Genomic DNA, 17410 nt, shown 5'->3' on the forward strand with positions numbered 1-17410 from the left:
AGAAAAGAGAAAGACCCTCAATGAGGTGGATTGACACAGTGGTTCCAACAGTGAGCTCAAGCATAACAACGATTGTAAGAATGGCTCAGGACTGGGCAGTGTTTCGTTCTATTTTACATATGGTCGCTATGAGTCAGAACCGACTCAATGGCCTAACAACAACAACAACAGGAGCCCTCTGAAAGAAATAAAGCGGGGAACAAGGAAATGAGTGGTTGGGATGTGCCCCGTTAGATGGGGTGATCAGGGCCGGATTCTCTGAGGAGGTGGCATTTGATTTGAGGCCCGAAGGGTGAAAAGGGACTGGCCAGAAGGAGGCCTGAATGGGAGGAGGGGAAGGAGGAATGAGATGACATCAAGATGTAGACAGGGACCAAGGGAGGAGTTTGACTTTAATCTCCAGGCAATGGGAAGCAAGATTATGTGTGTATGTGTGAAAAATACATGTAACAAAACATTCGCTGATTGAAAAATTTTTACATGTAAATTCAGTGACATTGATTTTATTCATCGTGTTGTGCAACCATTGCCATGTTGTTGTTATTAGGTGCCCTCTAGTTGATTTCAACTCATAGCCACTCCATGTGACAGAATAGAACTGCCCCATAGGGTTTTCTAGGCTGTAAGCTTTGCAGGAGCAGATGGCCAGGGGTTTCTCCTGAAGAACTGCTTGGAGGCTTTGAACCGCCAACCTTTTGGTCAGCAGCTGAGTACTTAACCATTGTGCCACCAGGGACCCTTGTAGCCATTACCAATATCCCTTTCCAATTATTTCACCACCATTAGCAGAAACTCAGTGCCCCTGAGCAATGACTCTCCCTTTCCCTCAGAAAAAGGAGCCCTAGTGGCACAGTGGTGAAAGTTCTTGCCTGCTAACCAAAAGGTTGGTGGTTCAAACCGACCAGCCACCCCGCAGGAGAAAGATGTGGCAGTCGGCTGCCGCGAAGATTTACAACCTTGAAAGCCTTATGGGGTGCTTCTACTCTGTTCTATGGGTTGTTATGATTCGGAATCAACTTGACAGTAATGAGTTCCCTCAGAAGCTAGGTATTAAGTAGGGTGGGATATTATCACACTTAAGCATTTTGCAAGGGTCTTCCTGGAAAAGGATTTGATTGGAGGGGGCCAGAGTGGAAGTAGAAGAAGACTACTTTGGTCATCCAGGAGAGAGATGTGGGGATCTGGACCAGAGTGATGGGAAGTAGAGGTGGAGAGAAATGGGTGGGCTTGAGATGAATCCTGGAGGTAGAATTCTGGAGGGCCGTGTGTGTGTGCATGTATGTGTGTGTGTTGTGGGAGGTTAATGGAAAGGGAGGAATTAGAAGTGACTTGTTGGGTGGTAGCACTTTGTACTAGGGGAGGCAAGTTTGGGTTTGGGGGGGGTCAATAATTCCATCCTGAACTTTGTAAATTTAACATGCCTAATAGATTTAATAGATTAGCAAGGAGCCCTGATGGCTCAGTGGTTAAGCACTTAGGTGCTAACTGAAAGGATGGCAGTTTGAACTCATCAGCCGCTCCATGGGAGAAAGACGTGGCAGTCTACTTCCATAGAGATTAGAGCTGTGGAAACCCTGCAGGGCAGTTCTACTCTGTCCTGTAAGGTTACTACGAGTCAGAATCAACTCGACCGCAATGGTTTTGGTTTGGTTTTTTGGTAACAGATTGGCATGCCCCCGCCCCCCACCGTGTGTCAGAATAGAACTGGGCTTCATAGCGTTTTCAAGGTTGTGACTTTTCCCAAGCAGATCAGCAGGCTGATCGTCCAAGGAAACTCTGGTTTCATTCGAACCCCCAACCTTTCAGGTAGTAGTTGAGCTCTTAACCATTTGCTTAACCGTTTGCGACACCCAGGGGATCACCATGAGTCGGAATCAACTTGACGGCAACTAACAACAAAAACAAAATAGTATTCTCTAATAAGGTTGAAGATGTGCATATTCTGTGAAGTAGCAATACTATACTGCCAGGTACAAACCCTAAAGAAACTCTTGTTCACCTGCACCAGGAAACACGTATAAGGACGTTCACATCAGTGTGATTGACAGTCCAAAACTCAGAACAACCAAAATGTCCATCAACATGACAATGGATAAACAAAAACCAGTTGCTGTCCAGTCGATTCCAACTCATGGCGACCCTATGTGTGTAGAACTGTGCTCCACAGGGTTTTCAGTGGCTGATTTTTTGGAAGTAGGTGGCTAGGCCTTTCTTTCCAGGCACGTCTGGGTGGATTTGAAACTCCAGTCCTCCAGTTAGCAGCCCAGAGTGTTAAACTTTATACCACCCAGGGACTGACTATCCACTATCTATCTGTCTGTCTGTCTGTCTATCTAAGAAAACAAGTAAAAGTTTGGTGTTCGAGAGAGACTTCTTGATTGGAGTTCCACAATCATTCATTTGAAAAGGCTCCACTCCTTAGGAACAAGGTCAGCCCCTGCAGACACTAATCTTAGAAATATTTCTCTTCCCTCAGCAACCACCACCCAGGAACCACACTCACCCCTTATGGGTAAAAATATCATTTGCCTCTAAGACCCACCTGTGGAGACAGGCACCGCCCCCAGGGGCAAAGCCCGCCCTCTTGAGACCTGCTTAGAGACAGGCTCAGCGCCCCCCTCCCATGAGAGCTTGGAAAAGCACCAGAGTTGTCATGGAGATGCCAACGGCTATGGAGTAATGAAAAGGTACTCCAGGAGCTGGAGGCTCCCACCCACCACACCTCCACTTCAGCATTTTCTCTCCCCTGCCCGCTTGGGTGTTCTTTCCGAGATGATAGAGGAATAAACTCAAATCATATCCCAAACCATTTGCAAATGGTGGCAAAGTGGTTAAGTTCTCAGCTGCTAACCTAAAGATTGGCAGCTTGAATCCACGCAGCGGCTCTGAGGGAGAAAGACCCGGCGATCTCCTCCCTAAAGATTACAGTCTAGTAAACCCTATGGGACAGCTCTACTCCATCACATGGGGTCACCGTGAGTCAGAATCCACTCCATTGCAACAGGTTTGGTTTTTGCCAAGTGCCCTGCCCTGGACCCTTTACCTAACTGGTTCCACTTCGCCTCATTTTATAGATGTGCTAATTGAGGTTGTGGGGGCAGGGTGGTTTACCGTGAGGACAATCTTAACCTCTGCAAAACACCAATTACTAGCCAGTCGCTGATGACCCCCGACTCCCACACGTTGGTGGAGCTGACTCCTGTAGGTGGACTGGTGCAGTCAACTGTCTGGAAGCCCTGGGCGACATCCGTGCTCTTCTGTAAGCCATGTGTCCCCACCACCCCAATCTGCCCCTTCTTAGAAATGTGCCATCCTCCAGTATCCAAAACCCGAGTCCACCTGACTCCTCCTTGGGTGTCCATCCACAAATATATGTTGAGCCCCTCGTTTGTGCCCAGGAGCCCGTGAGGTGGTGCAAATGGTCAACATATTAAGCCCCTAACTGAAAGAGTGGAGGTTCAAGTCCACCCAGAGGCACCTTGGAAAAAAGTCCTGGGGATCTATTTCCAAAAAAATCAGCCACTGAAAATCCTATGGAACACAGTTCTACTCTGACACATGTGGGGTCACCATGAGTTAGAGTCAACTGGACATCAGCTGGTTTGGTTGGGCTGTCTGTGTTAAGTACTGTGCTGGAAGCCGAGTTCTAAGCAAACAGGCAAAACGAAATAACATCCTGCCCTCATGGAGTTATATTCTAAAGGGAAGGGAGAAAGGCATTCGACATGAAAATTAAGAAGGAGCCTAATGTTTGGCTGCGTTGTAAATGTTGTCTTTGGGTGCCCTGGAGTCGATTCCAACTCCCGGCAAACCCATGTGATAGAGTAGAGCTCCCCTATAGGGTTTTCTAAGTCATAATCTTTACAGAAGCGGGTTGCCAGGCTTTTCTCCTGCAGAGCCACTGAAGGGGTTCAAACTGTCAACCTTTCAGTTAGTAGCCAAAGGCTAAACCATTGCACCACCAGGGCTGCTCACATTATAAATACAGTGTTGAAAAATAAGGCAGAGTAAAGAGCAGAGATGTACAGCCAGAGTGCTCCTTAGAAGCAAGGATGATGAGACTTCGATCACATACTTTGGACATGCTATCAGGAGAGACCAGTCCCTAGAGAAGGACATCATGCTTCATAAAGTAGAGGATCAGAGAAAGAGGAAGACCCTCAGCAAGATGGGTCGACACAGTGGCTGCAACAATGGGTTCAAACATTACAATTCTGAAGATGGCACAGGACCAGGCAGCCTTTCCTTCTGTTGTACCTGGGGTCGCTATGAGTTGGAATCAACTTGTCTGCCCCTAAAAACAATAACAAGGAGTAGAGGGTATCAGGAGGGTTATTTTAGCTAGGGTGGACCGGGCGCATGTCTCTGAAGAGATCTGAGAGAAGTGCGGGAGCAAAGGCTCGGAGTCCAGAAAGTGCAAGACAGGCTGTGTGGCCCAAGCGGAGGTAAGAAGAGGGACAGAGGTAGGAAATGAGGTGAGGGTAGCCTAGTAGGCCGCGGTTTTTATTCCGAATGAGCTGGGGAGCCAAGGAGGGTGTCGGGCCTGTCATAATCAGGTTTCGAACTAGGGTACCGGAGGGAGGCTGGAAGCGAGGAGGCCAATGAGAAGGCTGATGCAGTGGGATTGGCAGCCAGGAGTGCAGCCTGGAGTCCATCACCGCCAAGTCCCGCCCCCTCCCTGGGAGCTTTCTCCTAGCTCGGTTTTCACCTGGCCAGCTGCCCCGCCTCCCCCCTGCTCCTGGCCTAGGTCTCCCCCGCATCCGGCCGGGCCTCCACGAGGGTCCCCGAGGAATTTCTCTATAACACTAATCGGATCATGTGACTATCCTGCCTAAAACCCTTTCAATTGCTTCTCAGTGCGTTCGGAATGAGTCCAAGCTTGGAACTACGTGGTCCTGCGCAGTAGCTCCTGCAACTCCAGCCACACTGGTCGCATTTTATGCCCCAGTCCAGGGCCCCAAACGCCCCCGAGTCACGACGACCTCCTTCCCCCATGTGCTTAAAATTTTCTTTCCAACCTCCTTACTCCTATTCCTGGATAATGACTCGCCGCCTCTTCCTCTTTCTTCTCCTCCTCCTCTCTTCTTCTTTCTTCTTTTTTTTAAATAAAATCTTTGAAGCCTTTAGAATATAGTTAAGAAAATAACACACACACATCCAAGGCATATACGCAAAAGATTTGAAAACAGGTATTCAAATGAAAACTTGTACAGGAATGTTCATAGCAGCACCATTCACAATAGCCAAAAGGTGGAAACAACCAGAAGGTCCATCAATAGATGGATGGATTAACAACATCTGGTACATACAAAACAGAATATTATTCGGCCACAAAAAGGAGTGAAGCATTGATACACACGACAATGTAGATGAACCTTGAAAACATTAATGCTGAATGAAGGAAGCCAGACACAAAAGGTTACAACATGCTGTGTGATCCCATTTATATGAAGTATCCAGGATAGGAAAAGGAAAATATATTTGTGGTTTCTAGGGGCTGAGGGGAAAGGGGAATGGAGAGTGACTGCTAATGGGTATGGGGTTTCCATTTGGGGCAATGAAAAAGTTCTAGAACTAGATAGAGGTGGTGGTTGCCCAATATCATGGATACACTTAACGTCACTGAATGGTACACTTTAGAATGGTTAAAAAAAATTATGCTATGTGTATTTTACTACAATAAATAAAAAGTAAAACAAAACAAAATCCCACACATCCATATACCAACTAAACCAAAACCAAACCAAATCAAACCCGTTTTGCTGTTGAGTTGATTCTGACTCATGGCAACCCCATGTGTTAAAGTGTAGTAGAGTTCCATTCTTACCGAGGAGCCCTGGTGGTTCAAACAATGAAGTGCTCGGCTGCTAACCAAGAGGTTTGTGGTTGAACCCACCCGGTGACTCCACAGGAGAAAGACCTGTCAATCTGCTCCCATAAAGATTACAGCCTAGAAAACCCTATGGGGCAGTTCTCCTCTGTCACATGGGGTCCCTGTGAGTCAAAAATTGACTCAACGGCACCTAACAACAACAATCTTTGCAGAAGCAGATCTCCAGACCTTTCTTCTGTGGCACTGCTGGGTGGGTTTGAGCCACCAACTTTTAGGTTAGTAGGGGAGTGATAGCCATTTTGCCCCACCCAGGGACACCTACCAGCTTTAAAATATTAGAGATACACCCAATTACCTGGCTACCCCTCCAGGATCTGATTGTCTTGCCCATCTCCAAAAAGAAAAAAAAATCATGCTCCTGACCCTCTATCATTTCTCCCATCTCATTGTAAAGTGCGTAAGAGTACTGACCCTAGCTTTGAAACCTCTTAGTTTTCATAAGGTAATGAGGAGTACATGAGTTCATATTTAATGTAAAATACAAGACAAAGCTATTCTTTATTGTCATTTTAATTTATCTCATGTTGATTATTTAACACATTCACAATTCAAATTCAAAGAGTACAAAAGGAGTGAATGTAATAAGTTTCACTCCTGGGAGTTCAACAATGTTGTCAGTTTCTTGTCTGTCCTTCCAGACATAATTTACTTAAAAAAAAAAAAAAAGCACAGATGGTTAGAAAGACTGTTCTCCACCTTTCTTCTTTTTTCTACTTCACATTTTCCCTTGAAGTCTTTCTGTGGTTATACCTAATATGCGTCTTCATCCTTTTTTTGATGGATGCATAGTATTCTGTTAGGTAGATTGGTCATGGTTTATTATCCAATTCTCAACTGGATTTGCTTCCTGGGGCTGCCATCACAAACTACCACAATCTGGGTGAATGATAAGAACCAAAATTTTTTGTCTCACAGTTCTGAAGGCTGGGAGTCTGAAATCAGCATGTCGACCATGTTGGTTCCTTCTGGAGGCTCTGAGGGAGAATCTGTTCCATGCCTCTCATAGCTTGTGGTGTTAGTCAGCGATCTTTGGTGTTTCATGGCTTGTAGACACATTACAGCAATCTCTTTCTCAATCTTCACATGGTCTTCTTTCTTTTGTGTCTCTGCTCTTTTATAAGTATGCAACTCAGATTTGATTAGGAACCACCCTACTACAGTATGATCTCATGTGAACCCTAACATCTTCAAAGACCTTATTTCCAAACAAGCTTGCACTCACAGGTAGTAGGGATTAAGACTTCAACATATTTTTTTGTGGGACACAATTCAACCCATAACACTTACTGATGGTGTTATGGATTGAATTGTGTCCCCCCAAGATGTGTGTTAACTTGGCTAGGCCATGATTCCCAGTGTTGTGTGGTTGTCCTCCATTTTGTGATCTGATGTAATTATCCTATATGTTGTGAATCCTAACCTCTATGATGTTAACGAAGCAGGATTAGAGGCAGTTATGTTAATGAGGCAGGACACAATCTACAGGATTCGGTTGTATCTTGAGTCAATCTTTTGAGATATAAAAGAGAGAAAGGAGCAGAGAGGAGAGGGACCTCATACTACCAAGAAGGAAGAGCTGGGAGGAGAGAGCATTCTTGGACCCGGGGTCCCTTCGCTGAGAAGCTCCTAGACCCAGGGGAAGATCAATGCCGAGACACATGGAGATCTCCAACAAACAGTGGACCCACAGATGTTGAAAAGAGACAAGAATTTTCCCCTAGAGCTGACCGAGAGAGAAAGCCTTCCCCTGGGGCTGGAACCCTGAATTCAGACTTCTAGGCTGGGAGAAAATAATCTTCTGTTTGTTAAAGCCATCCACTTGTGGTATTTCTGTCATAGCAGCACTAGATAACTAAGACAGATGGGTGTTAGGTTGTTTTCAATCTTTTGCCCAGATGCACAATATTGCAATGATTACCCTGGTACAAGTCATTGTTTTGCACATTACTGAGTAGATCTCTCTGAAGAATAACATCCCAGGACCACTGGCTCATTAAGGCTGTTGCCCAGCCATGGATGAAAGGGCTTGTCTCCACACACTCTGACCAACAATGTTTAGCATATTTTTAACCTTCAACAAATAGCATCAAGCTGACGGTGTACTTGTGCAACATGCATTTTTGGCTCAAGAATAGGTTTTCAATATGTAGCCATGTTGATACATTTCTCTCCAGTTACCACCTGTTTCCTCTTCCCACCCCTAACCCCTGGCTGTCATCTCATAGATTTCCGATGAAACACTGCCTGAGGAAGACTTCTCAGATCATCCTTACCCCAGTGTGAGCTCAGCCCAGTGCCTTTCTCTCTTCTCCGTGTTCCCACAACATACTGTGCTCCCTCCTTTAGACCACCCCTCCAAGAATGCGTTGGGGTCTCTGTCTGTTTGTTTCTCCCATCAGACTATAGCTCCATGGAGACTGGCTTCGACAGGCCCTGTGCCACAGTAGCTCCAGCACCAAGGACAGCGCTACCCCATAGTAGATGCTCAGTAAATACTATTTGCTTGTTATCAGATGCTAACCGGATGGTTGGTGCTTTGAACCCACCAGCGGGAGAAAGATATGGCGGTCTGCTTCCGTGAAGATTTACAGTCTTGAAAATCCAATGGGGCAGTTCTACCCAGTCCTATAAGGTCGCTATGAGTGGGGATCGGCTCAATGGCAAGGAGTTTGTTTTTTTTGTTGTTGTTGTTAGTTGCCTTCAAGTCGATTCAGACTTATGCCAACCTCTTGTGTGCAGAGTGAAACTGCTCCATAGGGTTTTCGAGGCTGTGATCTTTCAAAAGCAGATTGCCAGGCCTTTTTTTCAAGGTGCCTCTGGGTGGGTTCAAATTGCCAACCTTTCAGCTAGTAGTCCAAGCACTTAACCATTCGCACCACTTTAGGATTGTTTGAATACATGTCACTAAGTATATGCAGAGCTGGGCTATAGTAGGTGCACAGTAAATATTGTTGGCTTAGAGTCGGTTAAAGGAGCCCTGGTGGCCACAGTAGTTAAGCACTCAGCTGCTAACCTAAATGTCAGCAGTTTGGACCCACTAGCAAAGCTCCAAGGAAGAAAGACACAGAGATCTGCTTCAGTAAATATCACAGCCTTGGAAGCCAAATGGGACAGAGAGTTCTGCTCTGTCCTATAGAGTCGCTATGAGTCGGAATCCACTTCACGACAATGACATGGGAAAGTCGGATAGGAGCCCTGGTGGCGAAAATGGTTAATTGCTGGGCTTCTAACCAAAAAGTTGATAGTTCAAACCAACCAGTGGGAGAAGGAGCTGACAATCTACTTCCGTAAAGATTACAGTCTAGAAAATCCTATGGAGCAGTTCTACTCTGTTACATGGGGTCGCTATGAGTCGGAATTGACTTGATGGCAGCTAACAACAACAGGGGTGGCTGAATATTATGTAGTTAAACACAGCAGAGCTGGTCTATAGTAGGTGCTTGGTAAACATGAGCTGCTTAGGGGCGAATGAATATATGCAGTGTTTATTACAAAGGGGGAAACTGAGGCTCCAAGGACAGCCAAGTGAAGGCTGGAAGCAGGTTGTAGTCCGGAGTCCCAGCCCTTTCCCTGAAGCCTCTGTCACTGCCCCATTCATCTCCCACCCCGCCTGCTGTCCCCCTGGCCCAGCACAGTGCCTGGCACAGACTGAGCTGATAAATGTGTATTTGTTGAAGGAATGAATGAATATGTGCATCTGTTGGGGTGTGTGTGTGTAACTGAGCACAGCCTCGTAGGCCCTCAGCCCTCTCCTCCCTTGGGGAGCACAGAGGATAGGTCCCCGCCCTCTCCCCTCATAGGACCCAGGAGTTCGGGCTGCCCTCCTTCGCTCCCCGCCCCCTGGGTCCCCCAGTCCTCCCGCTTCCGGCCTCCCAGCTAGGCTTTCCTCTCTCCGGCTGGGACGCGAGGCTGGGTTTCCGGGGGGAAGGCTTAGGCGGCGACACCGAGCCCAGCCTCCTCCAGCCCCTAGCACGCTCCGGGCCCCCTCCCTCCCCGCCGCCACCGTCCGCGCTCGGCCGGCCGCGGGGGAAGAAAGGAGCCAAGGCGGCGGAGGTAAGGAGCGGGCGCCCCGGGATCAGGGCCCCAAGCCCCGGGCTGGGAACGCTGCAAGGCCTCCACCTACCGCCCGGATTCTGCTGATCATGCCTATGGGAGCCGCGGGCTGGGCCCAGGGCAGGGGGCTGGCCCCCTTCGGGGACCTGGGGCTCCCTGCGCCCAGCAGCCTGTCTCCGGGTTCAGGGGTCAGGCCTTCAGCTTGCTCCTGCCTGGAGATTTCGAGCAGCGGGTCCCCAGCTACCTCCTCTCCCTTGCCTTAGGACCCCAGCCCCACCCCCCCAGCCCCCTCCTCCATCGGCAACCAGGAATCTGTACCTCCAGGTGCAGGAGTCTAGATTCCGGACCCTGTCATCGCCCAGATCCAGGAGTCACGGACCCTATCCCCCTCCTCCCTCAGACCCAGGAGTCCAAACTCCCAGTCCCTCCTCCCTCAGACCCAGGAGTACCTGCCCCAGCCCCTCTTCGCTCAGATCCAGAGTCCAGACCCCCAGCCCCATCCTCCCTTAGACCCAGGAATTGGGTGCCCCCAGTTCCCTCCTCCCTTACACCCGGGAGTCCAGTGCCCCAGCTCCCTCCTCCCTCACATCCAGGAGTCCGAACCCCGGCCCCCCCTCATACACACCCAAGGTCCAAGCCCCCAGCCTCTTCCCTCAGATCCAAGAATCTGAGTCCTCCTACTCCCTGGCCTCTTCCAGCCCCAGGGATAGAACACCCACCCCCCCCCCCCCATTTCTAGGGCCTCCAGACTTTGAATTCCACCCCCTACACTCTGACCCCCTGGGCTTGTTCCAGCACCTCCACACATGCCCATCCTGGGGCCCAGAGCAAAGGCAGTTTGCTGACTTGGTCTCCCTCTGTGTCTCCTTTACTGTCTGCATTTCTGTCCTCTTCTCTCTCCTTATCTCCCTTTGCCCTTCTTCTGATCTCTGTGTTTATACTGTCTCTGCCTTTGGTTCTCTAAATCTCTTTGTCTCCTGTCTCTGCATCTCCATCTCACTCTGCTGGGTTCCTCCGCTATCTCTCTGTCCTCTATCTCTCACCATCCCAACTTTCTGTTTCTCTTGGTCTCTGTCTCTCTGTCTCTACTTCTGTCTCTCATCTCTATCTTTGTTGTCTTTCTCTGTCTTTCCTTCCCTGTCTCTCATTTCTGTCTTTTCCTGTCTCTTTCTCTGTCTCTCCATGTGTCTCTCCTCTGTCTTTTCCTGTCTTTCTGTCTCTTCCTGTCTCTCTGTCTCTCTTCTCTGTGTCTTTCTGACATCTCTGCCTTTTTCTCCATCTCCTTTCCCTGGCTGATCCTCTCTGTCTCTGCATCTCTCTGTTTCTCCCTTTATTCTGTCCCCTCCCCCATCTCTCCATTTCCCCCCCTCCCCTTTCTCCCCGCAGGCATGGACCCCCAGCCCCCTCCACCTGCCCAGGGCAGCCCACCTCACCGTGGCCGTGGCCGTGGCCGAGGTCGAGGTCGTGGCCGTGGTCGTGGCCGAGGCTGTGGCCGAGGAGGCGCCGGAGCCCCCCGGGCGCCCCTTCCCTGCCCAACCTGCGGCCGCCTTTTCCGCTTCCCCTACTACCTCTCCCGGCACCGACTGAGCCACTCGGGCCTGCGCCCCCACGCCTGTCCCCTGTGTCCCAAGGCCTTCCGCCGACCGGCTCACCTCTCCCGTCACCTGCGTGGCCACGGCCCACAACCTCCGCTGCGCTGCGCCGCCTGTCCACGCACCTTCCCGGAGCCTGCCCAGCTGCGGCGCCACCTGGCCCAGGAGCACGCGGGCGGCGGGGTGGAGCTGGCCATCGAGCGCGTGGGCAAGGAGGCAACCGAGTCCAGCTGGGGCTCGCAAGACGCGGGCGATGAGCAAGCCACCACGGTGGCAGCGGCGGGGGCCCCAGAGGAGGCAGCGTGGACCGAGCCATGGCCAGCTGGGGAGCCCGGCACCCTGGCCGCCTCTGTGCTGACCGAGCCCCGCGAGTCCGAGGAGAAGGAGGCCGAGGCCGGGGCAGCTGAGCTGCGGGCCGAGCTGGCACTGGCGGCCGGGCGGCAGGAGGAGAAGCAGGTTTTGCTCCAGGCCGACTGGACGCTGTTGTGTCTGCGTTGCCGTGAGGCCTTCGCCACTAAGGGTGAGCTTAAGGCACACCCGTGTCTGCGGCCCGAGGGTGACCAGGAGGGCGAGGGCGGGCCGCCACCGAGGCCCAAGCGACACCAGTGCTCCATCTGCCTCAAGGCCTTCGCCAGGCCTTGGTCGCTGTCCCGCCACCGTCTGGTCCACTCCACCGACCGCCCTTTCGTGTGCCCGGACTGCGGCCTGGCCTTCCGCCTCGCCTCCTACCTCCGCCAGCACCGCCGCGTGCATGGGGCCCTCAGCCTGTTGGCCCCACTGCCGGCCAAGAAGGACGACAAGGCCGCGGGGACGCGGACCTCAGGGAAAGGGCCTGAGGGAGGCACAGGGGCCGAAGCGGCCTCGGAGGGCGGTGAGGGCGGCCAGAACGGAGGGGACACGGCGCCGGCGCGGCCCCCGGCGGGGGAGCCCCGCTTCTGGTGCCCCGAGTGCGGCAAGGGCTTTCGGCGCCGGGCGCACCTGCGACAGCACGGGGTCACCCACTCTGGCGCAAGGCCCTTCCAGTGCGTGCGCTGCCAGCGCGAGTTCAAGCGGCTGGCCGACCTGGCCCGGCACGCGCAGGTGCATGCCGGGGGGCCAGCGCCGCACCCCTGTCCCCGCTGCCCGCGCCGTTTCTCGCGCGCCTACAGCCTCCTGCGCCACCAGCGCTGCCACCGCGCGGAGCTTGAGCGCGCAGCCGCCCTGCAGGCGCTGCAGGCCCAGGCGCCGCCACCCTCACCACCGCCACCCCCGCCACCGCCGGCTGAGCAGGAGGAGCCCGGGCTGCCGCTGCCTGTCGCGCACATCAAGGAGGAGCCCCCCTCCCCGGGGACCCCACCCCGGTCCCCGCTCGCGCCCCCTGTCTTCCTCAGCGCCTCCTGCTTCGACAGCCAAGACCACTCCGCCTTCGAGATGGAGGAGGAAGAGGTCGACAGCAAGGCCCACTTGCGGGGGTTGGGGGACCTGGCCTCCTGACCCTCACACTACCCCCCTCCCCGTTTGAGCCCTCCTCCCCACGGTTTGCAATATGGAGGAGCGAAATTGAAGGAAGGCCCCTCTGCCTCCTACCCACCCCTCCCCTCCCAGCCCTTGACACTAAGGAGGGAGTGCCGTGGACCACAGGCCCTCTCCATCACCCACTCCCAGGCCCCCCCGTGCTGGTTAGGAACCTCTCGCTCCAATATGTGTCTTAAGGCAGGACGATTTGGAGAAAGAAGGAGGCTGAGGACAATTGGCCAGAGGGATGGAGGCTGGTGGAGACACCACTGCCTGCTGGTCCCCCATTACACATACACACTGGACACCATCACCCTCTTTGGAACAGCCAGACCCTGGGGGTCCCCAGTGAGCAAAGGTTCGTCCCTGTCCCTCTGTCTGTCTGCATAAGTCTGTCTGAATAAATGTGAGTTCATGGAACCTGAAGAGAGTGAGGCTGTCTGTGGAGGTGGGGGTGGCTGATGGGGCCTGGGGCGAGTTAAGGTTTGCCCACCAGGCTCTGAGCTTGGGTGTAGTGGAGGAAGGAGGTAGGTATTCCCATCAGGGAACATGGTGGACTCCACCAAACCCAGGAACCTGGGGCTGAGAAGAAACAGGGGTGCTCAAAGACACACGAAGATCTGCTCAGGTAGTCTTCAGCCACACGCCTCCACCCCCACCCCCCGGCCCCATCCCTGTGGAATCTCTAAACACATTCATTCAACAAACATTTGCCAGGCGCTCACTCAGTGCCAGGCATGGCGTTAGGCCCTGGCAATCCTGTGGAGAAGACAGCCAAGTCCCTAGCCTTGCAGAGCTGGAACCCCAGAGCCCTGCTATTCAGTATGGTAGCCACTAGCCAGTCATGGTTATTCAAATTTAAAGCAAGTAAATTTAAAACAAAACAATCAAAATTAAATAAAACTAAAAATTTACTTTCTCGGTCACACTAGTTCAAGCACTCCCTGAGTAGCCCCATGTGGGCAGTAGCTACCATATTGGACAGCACAGATCCAGAACATTCCACCATTGCAAAAAGTCCTATTGGACAGTGCCACTTTAAATGATAAACCAAAGTGCAATAGAGCATTGGGTATTGATAAGGGCTGCTGAGAAAACTAAGCCACACTATGATTGCAGAGGATGACAGGGAGGGTGGGGGTTTCTCTGCAAGGTGACATTTGATCTGAATGAAGATGGAAGGAGCCATGTGGGTATCTGGGAGAAGAGAGTGCCAGGCAGAGGGAACAGCAGGTGCAAAAGACCTTGAGGTGAGATGATTTCACATGTTTGATAAATAGTAAGGAATTTGGGTAGACTATAAAAATATATATATATTTTTTATGGGGAGTGTCATTTTCCACCAGTCCTTTGGGTGGTTGCTTTACACATGAGTTTAAGGCCCTAGGAGTGAAGGGGAAAGGGTATCTCCAGGCACATCTTCCTTAAACCCCTTCCTCTTTCTGTCAACCAACATCTGGCCTTCCTCACAGCCTTCAATGGCTCTCTCCTACCTGTGCAAATAACAACATTGACCATTTGGGTATATTTACATCTGTAAGGCAAAGCAAGGAAGGGGTGAGATGATACCCGTTTTACAGGGGGACAAACTGAGGCTCTGAGAGAGAAGATGGTTCTCCAGGTGTGACGGCAACAGCAGGCAGAGGGAAGCTGGAAAGATGGTGTTTGTTTGTGGGTCAGCATGGGAAGGTGGTGACCGCCCACAGTTTCCCTGAGCCCCCTCTGTCAATGCACTTAACACATCTTGGTTGAGCCCTTTGTCCCTGGATAGCACAAGTGGTTTGCACTCAACTAGCAACCTAAAGGTTGGCAGTTCGAATCCACTCAGCAGTGCCACCGAAGAAACGCCTGGCACTCTGCTTCCAAAAAGATTACAGCCAAGAAAATCCTACGGGGTAGCTCTACTCTGTCACACGGGGTTGCTATGAGTTGGAATCGACTTGAGAACTCCCAACAGCAGGAGTAGTAGTGGTTCTCAGGTATTGAACCCCACTGCTTGTCTTTCCAGAAACCCTGGTGGTGTAGGGGTTAAGTGCTACAGCTGCTAACCAAAAGGTCAGCAGTTTGAATCTACCAGGTGCTCCTTGGAAACTCTATGGGGTAGTTCTACTGGGTCCTATAGGGTCGCTACAAGTCGGCATCCACTCAATGGCAGCAGGTTTTGTTTTGCTTGTCTTTCCCCTGCTGAGGATTTTACATACATGATCTCAACCACATTCATTAATAATAGTACAAAACACATTGCTTTTTTTTTTTTTTAACCTAAAAAGGCATTTATTGCAAGCATGACTGCAATGAGGCTAATACCTTTTTACATGAAAGCTAGGTTTCTCTAAATATACTTTTAAAAAATGTATTTGTCTCTGGAAACTTTTTTTAAAACAAATAAGTCAAAAAGAAGAAGTGGTACACACAGAAGTCTGTCTGTTGTTCTGTTAGGTACTGTCGAGTCAGTTCTGACTCATAGGGACCCTATGTATAACAGAACCAAACACTGCCCGGTCCTGTGCCATCCTCACAATCCTTGTTATGCTTGAGCCCATTGTTGCAGCCACTATGTCAATCCATCTTGTTGAGGGTCTTCCTTTTTTTGGTGACCCTCTATTTTACCAAACATAATGTCCTTCTCCAGGGACTGATCCCTCCTGATAACACGTCCAAAGTATGTAAGATGTAGTCTCACCATCCTTGTTTATAAGAAGCATTGTGGTTGTGCTTCTTTTTTTTTTAATATGAATTTTTATTTTGGAATCATTTTAGCTTTACAGAAAAGTTGCAAAGATATTCAGAGAGTTCCTGAATGCCCTTCGCCCTGCTTCCCCTAGTGTTCATATCTTACACAGCTATCATACATTTATCAAAACTAAGAAATTAACGTTGACACAATACTCTAAACTCCATATTTATTTCTGCATATTTCAACTCCACTAATATCCTTTTTCTGCGCTGTTTTTTTTTTAATTTTTATTGTGCTTAAGTGAAAGTTTACAAATCAAGTCAGTCTCTCATACAAAATCTTATATACACCTTGCTATATACTCCCAGTTGCTCTCCCCCGTGTTTCCGTGTCTGTTCAGACAGCTTCTGTCCCCATCGGCCTCACATCTCCCCTCCAGACAGGAGCTGCCCGGATAGTCTCATGTGTCTACTTGATCCAAGAAGCCCACTCCCCACCAGTATCATTTTCTATCTTGTAGTCCAGTCCAATACCTGTCTGAAGAGTTGGCTTCAAGAATGCTTCCTGTCTTGGGCTAACAGAAGGTCTGGGGAACATGACCTCCAGGGTCCCTCTGGTCTCACTCAGACCATTAAGTCTGGTCTTTTTACTAGAATTTAAGGTCTGCATCCCACTGCTCTCCTGCTCCTTCAGGGGTTCTCTGTTGTGCTCCCTGTCATGGCACTCATCGATTGTAGCTGGGCACCACCTAGTCCTTCTGGCAAAACACATTTCTTGAGTGTTTACCCTGTGTCCATTTCTAAGGGGTTTAGGTGGATTAGCTCATTTTTTTTTTAATAATTTTTATAGTGAAAGTTTGCTAATCAAGTCAGTTTCTCACACAAAAACCCAGATACACCTTGCTACACACTCCCAATTACTCTCCCCCTAATGAGACAGCCCGCTCTCTCCCTCTGCTCTCTCTTTTCGTGTCCTTTTCGCCAGCTTCTAACCCCTTCCACCCTCTCATCTCCCCTCCAGACAGGAGATGCCAACATAGTCTCAAGTGTCCACCTGATCCAAGAAGCTCACTCCTCACCAGCATCCCTCCAACCCATTGTCCAGTCCAATCCATGTCTGAAGAGTTGGCTTCAGGAATAGTTCCTGTCCTGGGCCAACAGAAGGTCTGGGGGCCATGACCACTGGGGTCCTTCTGGTCTCAGTCAGACCATTAAGTCTGGTCTTATGAGAATTTGGGGTCTGCATCCCACTGCTCTCCTGGGATTAGCTCATTTTTAATCCTCACACAATCCCATATGATAGATGCTATTCCAGGTTCTGGTTTTTTCTTTCTTTTCTCCCCTTAAACAGCTTTATTGAGGTCTCATTTGCATACCATAAAATTCCTCTGCCTTAAATTTACAATTCAATGGTTTTTAGTAAATTGTAGAGTTGTGCAATCATCACCACCATCCAATTTTAGAACATTCCCACAACCTCAAAAGGATCTCTTGTGCGCAATTATAATCACTTCCTCTTCCCGTCTCAACTCCAGGCTACCACTAATCTACTTTCTGTCTCTATAAATTTGCCTATTCTGGGCATTTCCTATAAATGGAATCACACGCAATGTGTCTTTTTTGTAACAAGCTTCTTCTTCTCAGAATAATGTCCTGAGATTCATCATGTTGAAGCATGTATCAGAACTTCATTCCTTTTTAT

At 50.2% G+C, this 17410-nt stretch overlaps 1 protein-coding gene across 1 annotated transcript; it reads left to right on the forward strand.

Moving 5' to 3' along the window:
• Window positions 1–9832: 9832 nt before the first annotated feature.
• ZNF579 (zinc finger protein 579) lies at window positions 9833–13447 on the forward strand. The gene is made up of 2 exons (XM_049900570.1): window positions 9833–9946; window positions 11333–13447. The coding sequence occupies exon 2, from the start codon at window positions 11335–11337 to the stop codon at window positions 13009–13011; it is 1677 nt and encodes a 558-aa protein (XP_049756527.1). The 5' UTR covers window positions 9833–9946; window positions 11333–11334; the 3' UTR covers window positions 13012–13447.
• The last annotated feature ends 3963 nt before the right edge of the window (window positions 13448–17410 follow it).

This window comes from Elephas maximus, chromosome 11 (genome assembly GCF_024166365.1).
Source record: "Elephas maximus indicus isolate mEleMax1 chromosome 11, mEleMax1 primary haplotype, whole genome shotgun sequence".
Classification (NCBI taxonomy): Eukaryota; Metazoa; Chordata; class Mammalia; order Proboscidea; family Elephantidae; genus Elephas; species Elephas maximus.

Bases quoted from the DNA above. Each gene is read 5' to 3' on its own strand.
- ZNF579 (XM_049900570.1), top strand. From the start codon at position 11,335: ATGGACCCCCAGCCCCCTCCACCTGCCCAGGGCAGCCCACCTCACCGT.